At 41.6% G+C, this 13,912-nt stretch overlaps 1 protein-coding gene across 3 annotated transcripts in view; it reads right to left on the bottom strand.

The window, feature by feature from the left end:
- Positions 1 to 13,912, bottom strand: part of THRB (thyroid hormone receptor, beta) — a 312,929-nt gene that overhangs the window by 13,546 nt on the left and 285,471 nt on the right. For all 3 annotated transcript variants that reach the window (XM_012644577.1, XM_012644578.1, XM_012644576.1), the window contains 3 exons: positions 13,799 to 13,899; positions 8,374 to 8,521; positions 5,310 to 5,515 (listed from right to left, as the gene is read on the bottom strand). In XM_012644577.1, coding sequence (XP_012500031.1) covers positions 5,310 to 5,515; positions 8,374 to 8,521; positions 13,799 to 13,899 — 455 coding nt within the window. The remainder of the gene's footprint in view (positions 1 to 5,309; positions 5,516 to 8,373; positions 8,522 to 13,798; positions 13,900 to 13,912) is intronic.

The raw sequence follows: 13,912 nt of genomic DNA on the forward strand, positions 1-13,912 counted from the left end.
AGCCTTGTAAACCACCACATGGAATACATTTGCTCATATACATGCATGTGTATTTATGCACTGAGATCAAGCTCAGATACTGGTAAGTCTCCAGCTTGTAGATTCACCAGGACAGACCTGTGGCAGAAGCCTGCTTTTTAGCCTCTGTGGATCCAGCTGCCTTGGCCTGCTCATGGGGGTACTTACAACTCCACTCTGACTTCATTCCTCTTTGTCCTAAATGGACCTCCTGAGCCAGCCCAGCTGACTTCTCCATGTCTGGCCCCCAGCTTGCCTTGCCCTATTCCACTTCGCTGCTGCCTTCTTTCTGGATTTTTGCTTTCTCTGAAACCCCCACTTCCATCTCTCATTTCTGTCCATTCCAAATCCTACCCATTCTTCAAAACCCAACTCAAATTCTAGCTCCCCCTGGATGTCTCCCCAGAGGACCTCACTTTGAAATGATATCTACCTCATTTGAACACCCATGTATGTCACCCATATAGCATTTAGGCATTTATCACTATCACTTTTTATTGTAGTTATATAAATACATATCAAAGATACGAACTTCTTAAGGGGGTAGGGAATAAGCCTTACATGTCTTTGCCTATTGTGTACAAGGCATTGGGCCAAATGGTGGAGGATGAAATGCCTGTTGGTTGAGTGAGTGAATAAATCTGTGTTTATACCAATATTTACTGAGTAAGTACGATGGGCCAGACCTAGTCTTAGATACTGAGGTTACAGCAATGAACAATGCATCCTCAAGGAACTTGCATGGCAGCTCATAGACAGACAATGAATAAGAAACATGCATTCATGGAGTTCCAGTTTGTGATAAGGCTGGAGGGACATGATAGTACAGGGGGCTCCAGGGATGGGTGGTCAGCCAAGGCCCCTTTGAGAAGCTATGTGTGGGCTCTGATTTGAAGAACATCAAGGAGGTAGCCTTCCATAGAGCCGGAGGAAGAACGTTTAAGGCAGAGGGAAAAGCTAGTGCAAAGTTTCAAGGCCAGAAAGGAGGCTATGTGGCTAGAGCCCAGCGATGGCATGAGAGGAGGGAAGGGAGGCAGGCAGGGGTCCCGACATGCTGAGCCTGTGTACCATGGAGAGGAGAAGGGCTTATTCTAAATGCAATGGGGTGTCACTGAAGAGCTGTAAACAGGGGAGAGGCATTTTATGGTTATTGTGTGGAGAAGGGATTATTGTGGGGAGTCAAAGGATAAACAGGCAGGCAACAGCAGTCGTTTGGGCAGGCTGGAGTCAGCTGGCTGTGGGTGGCAGTAAAGAGGGAGATGTATTTGAGATGTATCTTGAGGGCTGAAGACAGGGGCCAAGGAGGGACTGGATGTGGGGTAAGGAATGCAGAGAGGCTTCTCTGGGGCAGTGGTACAAGAGGAGAGATTCAGGTGTGTGCTCGTGTGACATCAGTTCTCGCTCAGCACGTGACTGACTGGCTTTCTGCTTTGACTGTTTCATCAGTATTGTTCAAGGTGAGTAGGGAATGCTGCCAGTTGGCTTCTTTGTTGAGTGGCTGGCTAGGAGCCAAGGACTTCTTGGCTTGAAAAGACAGTTCTTTGGCACATGCAGAGTGCGGGGGGCAGATAGGACTCTTCCCTCCTCTGCTTGTTCATAGGGTGTCTTCTTGCACCTTTGCAAGGCTGTGCAGGAAGACCCGGCAGGTATGATTCAAGGTCCCTGGGCCTTTGGACATGACTGCAGGCTCACCCTTTTCCTGGGATGAGCAGAAATAAGACGGTGATGATGGTGGTGGTAGGAATGATGCACGTAGTAACCACTTAAGTGGTTAATGATATACCAAGCCGCATTAGATCACCTATATTACTTTATGCCATTTGTAAGGGTGGAAGGCAACTGAGCCTTAGAGAGGTGAAATAACTTGCCCAAAGTCACACAATTATAAAAGCAACAGAGGCAAGCACTGAACCCAGGCTGTCTGGTTCCAATCCCCATTCACTGACTGCTGGCCTACCCTGCCTTCTTCTGATGTGATTATAATAACTTTGGGTGACATATGCCTTCCTGACTTGATCACACTTGTCCTATGACCTGTCCACACAGACCACACATAGCCAAACCATCCACCCTGCCAGACCTGTCTGCTCATGGCCCTTGTCTGAGGCTACCCCAATTGAGAATGTGTGAAAGCAGACAGTAGCTCTGCCAGGGAAAATTAGGGCAGGCCTACTTCTAAAGGTCACATTTTATACTTGGGTAGAAAATTCATCCAAAGCCACACCTTTGCATGAGAACTAAGGAAGCAGAGTAAGGATATAATGTCAACAGGCAATAATAACATAGTGTCAATAGACAAGATTGTGGCTGGCTTGGGGTTTACGCCAAACCAAATGTCTCCCTGCTCCTGGGAGGCACAGAAGGGAGTTACCGTTGGTGGAGAGACCTGCTTTCCCTTGTCTGGCATCAGATACTGCTTGTTTACTTCACAGCCACTTCTCCTTTTCATCATCACTGTCATCACACATGAATTGGTGGTGGTGGAACCGTGCATTTCTGTAGCCTCAGTGATTTGAGTAGATTGGAGAAAACTAGAAAATTGTATGATTTCAATGTCTTTGGAAGTAGGTTTAGAGAGTGGCTTTAGAATTATTTGAAAGTCTGAATGGCTTTTGCAAAAGTTCCTCATTTGCCAAAGGCTCTAATTTTCTCAGGCCCAAATATAGAATTAAAATCCAACTCAAACCACTGTCTCTACTTCTGACTTGAGTCCTGGTCTTAGGGTGAAAAATGATGAAGTAGCTGCTTTTGGGGAATAAGCTACTTATCCATGCCATATAAATGAATACTTCTGGCTTTTATGACAACGTATAATTTTTAATCCCATATGACATATTATTATACTATTATTAACATAGTAGGCTTCCTCAACTTCTTTCTCAGAAAAAGATGGGACATAAACACATAAAAATAAATGAAATAACACATGTAGCAGTGTTACAAGTCCAAAAAAGGGGTATCAGCTGCACAGGAGAAGCAAATCCTAATGTGTGAAAGCCTATTCCGTACGCGGGTACCTTTTGGTACCTGAATACCATTTAGCAAAGCTTTCTTTAAGTAAGGATTCTTAATGTCCTTGCAAGACTAATTCACTATTCAAAAGAGTGGTATTTTCATTCTGAGCATAAATACTCAATTGGAGTCACCTTTCTGCAAAAAGCATGTGTAAATATGTAAACTGGCTGAGACACAGGGCTTAACTGTACTGTCTCCAAGGATGGGTGAATGGAACTGTATGTTCTGTTTAACAAATAGTTATGAGTTCTGTTCTGGTTATCTACTGCTGTGTAACAAACTACCTTCAAGCTTAGTGGATTAAAACAACAATATTTTATTATTTCTCAGAGTTCTGGGGACTGATGGGCACAGCTGGGAGGTTCTTACTAGGGGTCCCTTATATGGTTGCCATCAAATGGCAGTAGAGGCTGGTATTATTTGAAGGCTCCTTTACTCATATTTCTGGTGCCTGGGCTGGTTGGGAACCTCTTTTTCTACATGGCCTCTTTACATGGCTAGCTTGTGCTTCCTCACAACATGGTGGTCTCAGTAGTTAGGCTTTTTTACATAGCCAACTGCTGTGAGAGACCAGGTGACTTCTGCCTCCAGGAGACCCAAGTGGAAGCTGCAAGGCTTCTTATGGTCCAGGCTTAGAAGTCACTCAAGTAACACTTCTGCCAAAATCCATTGTTTAAAGGGATCACAGACCAGCTATGCCCCAAACATATTAGGTTAGAATTGGTCTACTGATCCAGAATTAGTGTTTTTGAATTTCCTGGAAAATATACCAGGGTAGGGGTGAAGATGCAAGATCAAGGAACTAAGACGCTGCTTTTCCAAAGAGCTTGTGTCTTTCTGGGTTTGGGTTTGAGGTTGCACAGGGTAGTGGGCAGGGGCACAGGCCCTGGAGCCTGCTGCACCCATCATCACCACTTACTAGCTGCAGGAGCTCAGGAGAGTTTCCTTAACTTCTCTGTCCTTGTTCTCTCTTCTGTAGAATGGAGATATGAACTGCATCTACATACAGGGTTGGAATAGGGAGTTAATGTATGAAAAGCACTTAGAATAGCACCTGGCGTATAGTGAGAGCCATCTAAGTGTTTGCTAACATTGCCATTAGTGGAAGCCATCAACAAAGTGGTGGCATTATTGTTTCATGACAATGAAAGTAATTGAAAGAGCAGGTGTATTATGGGTAAGCTTTGTGTTTCCAAAATTTCCTTTAAGGTTGTTGTTATATTGTTTTAACAACAGCAGCAACAACAACAAAAAACCGTATCTCATTATAATGTTGATGTTGAGGTACAACGATAATTATACCACTATATCTTCTTGTGCAGATGGGGAAGTTCTCCACTGTCCCCTAGGGATACAACTGGACCCACAGAACACGTGATGCTGGACTCAGTGAGGTACTCATAAAGGGTTTCGCATCATAAACTAAGAGCAGGATCAGTCCCTGAGATGGTCAGACAGAAGTTGGGGCAGGTGGTCCATCTACTGAGGTGAATGGAGAGCCTGCACTTGGAACCACAAGACCTGAGTTGGCTTTTGGGTGTAACTTTTAGCCGTGTGATATTGGGCAAGTCACTTAAGGCCTTGGGCTTGGTTTATATAACTGTAAAACAGGGATAGTAATTCCAGCCTACCTTACAGCACTATGAAGTCCAAATGAGAAAGGAATGGGAAGGACTTTCACAACTGTTAATTTTTTAAAAAATAACATCCATATTCCAAGGGTCTGGAAAAGTCTATTTTCTCTACACATTCCCCCACCCTAACTCCCCCACCCCATACCCCTATGCACATTGTCTTCCTGGACTTGAGCTCATTTAAGCTAAAATTTTGACTTCTATTGATATGAAAATATACTTGAGGTATAGGACATTTCATTCTAGAGGTTATTCTAAAGGAGGTATTTTGGAGTGACTTTAGAGGACAAAATATGCATATACTGGGCATCTGAGGGAAGAAATGGGTATAAACAGGAAAAGATGGCAGGTAAAACATTTTACTAATTAGTTGGTCCAGGACTAGTGAAACTAAGATTATGTGGCCTAAGAAACTGCTTTAGAATGCAGTGGTCAGAGTGGATGGTAGGAGAGGCCTTTGTTCTCATACAGACCTGGATCCAAACCCTGGCTCTGCAAGTTACTTGACCTTTCAGAGCTGCAACTTTCCTGGCAATAGAAGAGGGCAATAACACCAGTACCCCGGGTTATGAGGACTTAAAGAGTTGGGGTAGAAAACACCTGACACTTAAACTGATACCGAGCCGTGCAAGGAAGGCTTACCAGGAATTTCCGTTTCTGCTTCCAGTGGCTGCCTTGGGCATTGGTGGCCACGTGGGCTTCAGTGACAGTTTTGATAAGCTCCCATTCCTCGTCTGTGGGCTCCGGCTTGTGCCCAATGGATTTCTGCAGCTCTTCCCGCCGTCTCTTCTCCCGGTTCTCCTCTATCAGCTTCCTCTTGGCCAGCCTCTTGCTGTCATCCAGCACCACTGGGAGGGGGAGAAAGGTGAGCAAAGGCACACAGACCAAGACCTATGGCAGACCACAGCCCTGGAGCCCTCGTGGGTCTCGCGGGGTGGGTCACACTGGGGCATTCCCCTCCTCACCAGCAAGTTGCCATCGACTAGACATTGTCCAACACGAGCTCTGGTGCCAAACTCCCCACACCCAGCCAGCTTTTCAAAACAAAGCCCTGAGGGGACTTGGCCACTGGGCACCCCAGCTCCACAGAGGGTGGCCCTAAGACAGAGGGAGCAGAGGGAGGCGAAATCCATACTACCTGCAGGATCACAGATAAATCTGTCTAGCCCGTCATCTCATTCACTCTCGGAATTTCTGTCCTCCCCTCCTCCCTTAAAATGGTGCTTAGGGAGGAGAACCTCAGATTAAAGAAAAGTTACAGAGCAGGAGATGGGAAGCTCATGATCCCCTCCTCAGAGGAGAAAGGACCCAAGCTCTTCATGGCTCCCCTACGGGCTACTGGAATGTGGATGGGCCTCTCCTGGGCCACACAGGTACTTGCTTTGCATTGCTCTCTGCCTGGTCAACCGCCAGTGGCAGTTACAGAGCCCAGGCTGTGGAAGCTAGAAAGACTTGGGTTTGAATCCTGATACCATCACATTCTAGCTGTGTGACCTCTGGCAAGTTCCTTAGGCTCTCTGAGCTTTCATTTCTTCCTATATAAAATGGGATCAATAATATCCACTTCACAGGGTATTCAATGTTATAATGCACTATAAACGCTCAGTAAATGTAGTCATGACTTCTATCTTTGGGCAAAAGGAAAATAAGAGGGCAGATAGCAAGAAACCTATATTTCTGTGGTTCATTTCCAAAACAAAACCATTTTACTAGACTTTTGGTAACTATTAATGGAATAGAAAGGCTCAGGTTTTAAATTACAGAGTCATAGTATTTTAGAACTGGAAGAGACCCTAGATATTATCTAGTCCAACTGTCTCCTTTCACAGAGGAGGAAATTGATCCAGAGAGGTTGTGACTTGCCTAAAGTCACACAGCAAGTTCCTGGCAGAGCCAAGGCAAGACCCAGGACTCCTGACTCCAGTTCTACCCCATCATTGTCCTAGGGCTATTTCCTGATGAAGGTGTGACCTGGTAGGAATAGAAAAAAAGCAGACAGAGCAGGAGGAAGAGAACCAAAGTGCCCGGCTAATCCACAAATAGAATGTTAAATCCCAGATCAACTAGATTTTATTGGATTATCAAAGTCATGTGAGCATCTACAAATGTGGACAATATGAGTGAGTTAAGTCATTTTGGTTCATTTACTAAAGGGAGAGGAAGAATAGGTAATCACATCCATAGCCCCATTTCCCCAGTGCTTCCAGTGTGCCAGGGAATGTTGCATTTAATGTGCGTTACCTAATTTAATCCTGAAAACAACCCTACAGGGTGGCAATGATTTCACAGAAAGGAAACCTAGGGCTTAATTCTGAAGGTCACAGAGCTAGTAAGTGACAGATCTGGGACCAGAACAGAAGTTTTTCTGGTTATAGAGCCTGAGCTCTTATAATGCCTCACAAGCAAGTAAGGGGCCCTGTCCTGTTCCACATAGATCTATTTCCACACAGTCTAGACTAACACTGAGTTTTTTTTTTTAACTTCATAAACACTCATATCTTAAACTTCAAAATCAAACAGTGAGATGGATCTTCAATAATACCACTTCATTATCATGACACAGCTAAGCATTTGGCTCTAAGTCAATCATATTCACCTGTCCTCTTTCGGCATGTTGTTGGCAAGGGCTGGAAGCCTTTAATAGATAAAGAACAAACTCAGCCAGAGGTTGCGACTAACCCAGGATTTCCAGCCTAACACCCTAACACACCCTCTTCCTTTTTCAAGATTCCTCATTCTGTCTTCTTTAATGGGACATTAAAGGACATTCCACACATATTTTTTTGTTTTTGCTGAAAAAACACTATCATATAAATATAAGCCATGATTATTTCCTTTCATCAGGAAAAATCCTCATTGCATTTTCTTTTTTTCTTTCTTTCCTTTTTCCCTTTCATTTTTTCTTTTTTAGCTAACAGTTGGAATCTCTCACTAATATGCAAAAAATTTATGCCAATAGAAACCACTAACATCGATGCCTGGCAAAAGGCAGGCCACACATTCTGAATGACATGATTCTTATTTTTATGATTAGATTAATTAAAGTGACTGGTGTGCATTTCTCACACAGGGGAGAAGAGACCCCAGGGCTAACCTCACCACCATATGCTATAGCACTTTGAAAACTGGGTAGGACAGCTTCAGCTTTGAATGTCTTTATTGCTAAAAATATAACAAACAACCAACTGCAGGATGACTCATGCAATAGCACTCAACTTTGCATTCTTCAGAAATTTCTGAACATGATGTTTTCTGCCAGTGCCCCATCTCCAAAAATGTCCATGAAATGAATTCCTGTCTCTGCTTTAGAAAAAATGTTAGGACTAGCCCGTGAGGCTCTCACCACATGAATGCTGGGTGTGAACCTCTCATTTGTAACCTCTGTCATAAAGAGAGTGCTGCTGACTGTCAGTCCTGCAAACATGATGGGGTAATTTAACTGATTTTCCTCCCCCGTCATGTATGGGTACTTTGAGAGTTAGGAGTCGATAAGGGAGGGGTAGGATGGAAACCACCCAGCAATGGCTCCCACCTCGCTTTCAGGGCAAGCCTGGATGCGGAGAGTGAGGGGTGATCGGGAAAACAAGGTATTCCCCTCTGTGTCCACGCCTATTCCTGCCTTCTTTTCTGCCTGGTTGATCTCCCTGAACCAAACACTTTCCCAATCGACACTCCTTGAATATGAAGCAAATGAAGGTCTACTTACAATCTGTTGCCATGCCAACATAGATGCATTTTTTAAAGCGACATTCCTGGCACTGATTTCGCGTGACTTTGTCTATGACACATTTTCCTTCATATTTACAGGAATAGGAGGGATGGAGATTTTTCTGAATGGTTCTTCTAAAGAAACCCTACAAGAAAAAGAAAGACCCAAGAAAATAGTTTGATATTTTAGAGAAATACATGATTCCAGAATTTTGTGTCCATATAAATACGAGATGAATTGTCCTGGACCTTAACCTATATCTGGACCTCTAGCTCCATGTACTCAATGTGGGACAATGGGCCCAAAGGGATCTAGAGAATTCTAAATCTGATCTGAAGGACTCAGGATCAAAGGACTACAGAGTCAATGCCTTTTCCAGCATTCATTGAAGGAAAAGAGGCCAATAGGAAAATCTAGTGCTTGCTTTTATATTTTCCTATATTATTTATTTATGTATTTAATATTTACATTTTCTATCTTATTTATTCCTTACATTATTGAATCATATAAATAAATTATATTGTTTTGTTTCATAGTGTCATAATTATGTTGCTAAATTAAATTATAAGGAGCTTTGCTACTTTATACTGGGAAATAATAGAGCCAGATCCAAGACCAAAAAATAAATAAATAAATAAAAGAGCTAGATATTTGTAATACTGTATTAATTAACAATTTAATCATTTGGTAATTAAATAGATGCATTAACTGCCTTTAGAGATTTAGTTTATTTCTTGTTTTTCACTTTTGAGATGGCCATAACTAGTTCACTTAGCCTTTTAAACAATAGTACTTGGGGAGTAGAAAATTCCATGTTTTGTACCAAATTTTTTCCATAGGTCATTGCATTGGGATATTTCCTTTCATAGCACTCTTTCTTTCTAGTGTCTGTAGACACACACCTACAAGTTCAATATATTTCTTCCTTTCTTAAGGCACTAGAGAGTGCCACTGTAGTGTCTGAAGACACTATTTAGTTCTAGGATTGGGTGATTTATATAATATTTTCAAGGGTGTGCTACATTAGAACCTTTCTGGACATGACCCCCAAGTCTTGGCAACTGCAGTCTGTATTGTAGAAAATTATTAATAATAACAGCAGCAAGCACTTATTGTGAGGGGCACATTGCAGAGTACTGTAGATGCATTCCATATCCCTCTGTCTTCCCCAAAACCTTAGAAGGGAGGTGCTGTTAACATCTCCATTGTAGGACTGAAAAAACTAAGCTCAGACAGGTTAAATTACTTGCTCCAAATCACATGCTAAGTACATGCCGGACCTTGGCCCGCAACCTAGGAGTCACACTCCAAATCTCATTTATGTAACAGCTTATATGATATAAAATAAAGAAAATTTTACTGTATTATTTAAATGTTTTAGATGAACAGATTTTAAATAGTCCTCTCTCAGTCACCCCTCAAAACACACTTCATTCTGTTTTGGTACAATAGCAAAGCAAAACAAGTTTTGATAGATGTCCTCTGCTAAAGCTCAAAGAGGACTCTAACTTTGTTCGTTAAATACCAGTTGACCTAGATCAGCCCAAATTTTTATCACCCTGTTTAATTTTCTTTGGCTCTGATTATGTACACATACCCACTTGCATATTCCTCACTCAGACACAAAAGTTCTTCCTTATGATGAAAAGGTCCAAGGTAGGATTTTACGTTGGGCAAAGCAGAATAAAATGGGAAAATTCCAGGAATAACTGAGACAAATGCACTCGATTTGGGGGCATGTGTGTAAATCACTTGTCATTTCCATTGTTCGAGTTCTAATAGCAAAACTCGTATTTTATTTTAGTTTTACATCCATCAGTTTGAATGATGTTGATGTACTGTTATAAGATTCACTATCACACATGGGGCAGTTATTCGAGAGGTTTTCCTGGGTGTTCAGGCAAATCCTGCCAAAGCATGACTGCCAGAGCATGCCACAAGGGTGAAATCCAAACTTCTCTGTGAACCTCCCTTCTCCACCTCTGTTGTCCTCTGCCCAAGGAAGGCAAAGGAGGGCAAAAGAAACCCAGAGATTCCCAGCAAGAAGATGTGTGTCACAGACAGGGAGGAGAGGGGCAGGGGAGCACACCTCCTCTGGGGGAGGCAACGTTTCCCTCAAGGTGGAAATGCTGCAGTCCAAGACGTCCAGCAAGCATGTCAACTGCTGCTATAAGGATAGGAAGGCTGTTAGTCTATCTGAATTTGGGGAGACCCTTATCTCTCTCATGTCCTGATGCTGACCCATGTTCTGGTGTGGGGGGCAGGGCAAGGCAGGGATCATATTGAAGAGTCAGACTATGCTTAGAAAAAAATGAGGTGTGAGAGACCAGACACAAGGGTAACACCTACTTCTTCAAAAGGGCTACTCTGTGCACTTTTTATTGGAATGAATGAAATAATTTATACTTCGCTGATTTCAAAAAAAGAGGTGGCTAGCTCTACTATTCATCGTGCCATCTTTTCCGTGGCCTACCTCTGATGACTTTTCTTGGGCACTTCATGAACCAAATCCCTTTTAAGACATTGGCTTCCCCTAAGCTATAACAAAGCATATTTTGACATGTGATAAGGAACTGCTTCATTTGAGTAAATGTAAAGATGCCAGGTCCCTTAATTTTAAAAAGTGACAAAAATTAACTCCTGAAAGTGAACTTGAATAGAAGACATCTAAAACAGTCTACTTATTTAAAAAAAAAAACAACCCTTTAGAGGTGAGCTGACAAAAGAGATGCTTCAGAGAATAAATAAGGACATATATTTCGTTGATGATTTATTGTTGAGCAGAGGTCTTACTTTTATAAAAATCAATGTCAGACATGTTTCTTGGCATCCTGAAAAGAACTGGATCCATTTTTTAGTGCTTTGAGATGGTGAACTAACCCCTGTGATAAGAAGCTAAGTCACTCTCCTAGTTCAATCTTTGGGCAGCTGTTAAAAAGCTTTGAGAGTCTTCCTTAAAAAATGGTTTACTGTGGGACAGTGTTAATATTCTTTCTATAAGAGATACATAAAAATTGGCACATTGTAATAGGGAAGACATCTCCAAAAGATTTCACGTTGTCAGGGCAAAAATGGGCAGAAAAGAGTCTCCTCATACACATTGCAAGTATGGGGTAGAAATATTTTTAAATTACAGGTTTGAATAAACAATATATGAAGCAGAACCTTCTCATATTTCACCACTCTTTTTTATTTCAAAGCATTACGGGGGTACAAATGTTTTCAGTTACAAGGATGGCTTTTGTAATGGTTGAGACAGAGTTATAAGTGCGCCTGTTACCCAGATAGTGTTCACTGTACCCATTAGGTAGGTTTTCACCCCTCCCCCTCCTCCCCCTCCCCCATCATTGATTTCCATTGGGTTATACTTCCCTCTATGCACATGTGTGCTCATCGGTTATTTCACCGCTCTTAAAAACTGTGTTTCATTTGAAAAACTCTTTTGTCTTTTTCCAAGATCCTTTCTCATTATATTAAATGATCTACATAACCATTCTTTTCTGATTTTATATGAAAGCATCAAACAGGATTCTGATCTGAGACAAAGGCACAGGGGCTGAGAAATCTAGCTTTTTGCTATATGATTTTTTTCTTTTAAGAAAATCTCTGTTTAATCAGCCCCCAAACATCCTGCAATCTTGGGAGAAGAGGCGAGTTGATTTCTTGATCACAATGAAGACATCTGTGAGGCACGGACACCGGTTAATAGGCTCCATTCTCCCTTTGTTTAAGTCAATTGCTAATAATGCATTAAGTCTTCTGTAAGGCACATTCACTCTATAGAGTCATTTTTGGGAATAAAGTATCAAATGGAATTTTCAATAGAGTCTCTCCCAGAATTCAAAATTCACCATTAGAAACTGATTTAAAAGAATTTCAGCGCTGTATAATCAGGTAGGTAAAGCCTTATGAATTGAGGCTAATTTTGAAAAAAGGCCAGTTTGAATTACTGAGCTTTTGGAATGAGAGAATATACCTAAAGTTATGTAGTTTTATTAATTTCAAGTCAAGCCCATAAAATTATGCTTTCAAGAGACAGTCTGCAAGTCTCCTAATTAATCAATAGCCAGGACTTGTAATTAGTTTCATTAAATTCCTTAAGACATTATTTTCGTAGATGTAATGGCAATCTTTAGTCCAATCTTTGTTAAAGGACTATGAATTCCAGATCAAAGGGGTCTGGATGAATGAGAACACATTACGTCTTATTCTAAAAACAGTCTTGCAAATATAAGGACTTGGAACTTTAGACATTACCTCTTTCGAATGGATATATCATCTCAACAGGGAATTGACACGAAAAATCTTCCACTGGGAAAATGGGGCACAACAGTGGTTTGAAACTGAGCTACCTAGTTGATTTTTGGGGTTTAGGAGCAAGGGCAGAAAGGGAGTGGTGGAGGAAGGGAAGAGGAAAAGAGGAGGTCACGTGGGTGAGGGAGGAGGGAAGATGGAATTGTTTTATAAATTTTAATACAATTTTTGCTTTAGGGTTTATATATTTTGAAAATTTAGTTTTAAATATAGAGGATAAATGAAACATTTAACAGGAAAGCAATTTTAAAAGTCCTTCCCTGACTTTAAATACTTTCTCATTTATAAAGCATTAGCTGAACACTGGATACAGCACTGGGTTGAGCTTTATTTACCTGTATGCTAGACTTCATTTACCAGGCTAGGTTGTTGGGCTAAAAGACATTTTCCAGAAAGCATATCTTAATTTTGTTGATGAAGATTGTAAGTAGGCAAATTTAGGCTCCCTTTCGGGAAGTGAATGGACTAGTCCATTCTTGTCAAGTACTTCCTGAAGATGGGTCTGTAGAGCATAAATTAGCCAATGGACAATGAGAATCTTATTGACTGCAGGCTGTACAGAAAGCCAATTTGGATAATTTCAGAACATAATTGAATCTAAGTGGCCTCAAAAATATTCCCTACTGGAACCCTTAATAGTGAGCATATTCACTCAGATTAAGGGTGGAAAACAGCTTGTGGTAGAGTACGCTCTGTCTCCTCAAACACTGTAGGTAAAACAGGAAGAGAAACAGTAATTTCTTCGGATGATAACATGTCGAAAAGATCTATGCTTTTTAAACCCATGGTAAAAGTTAGTTCCTTTTTATTTTATTGATTCTCTTTCTGTTTTAAAAACACTTGCAGAGGTAAAGAAACCAGACATCACGCTCTCATAAACTTTGTTTAGCTATTTATGATTTGGAAAAAAAATTCGGTTCTTGAACATGTCAAAAATGAAGAGCACAATCAGATACCTGGATGATCACAGCCATGGATATTAGAATTTGGTTTTAATTTGAACTTGAACGTAATGTTGCATTCTAGTAGGACCTTGGGCAGGGGTAGGGGAGGGGGGGGACGAGGGCTGGGCTGGGCTTCTCTGTGCTCGTGAACCCAGAGTAATTACCTTGCAGCCTTCACATGTGATGCAGCGGTAGTGATACCCGGTGGCTTTGTCACCGCACACTACACATAGCTCGTCCTTGTCCAGGTAACTGGGGATGTACCCTGTGAAGGAGAT

The sequence above is a fragment of the Propithecus coquereli genome, unplaced genomic scaffold (genome assembly GCF_000956105.1).
Source record: "Propithecus coquereli isolate 6110/MARCELLA unplaced genomic scaffold, Pcoq_1.0 Scaffold214, whole genome shotgun sequence".
NCBI lineage: Eukaryota > Metazoa > Chordata > Mammalia > Primates > Indriidae > Propithecus > Propithecus coquereli.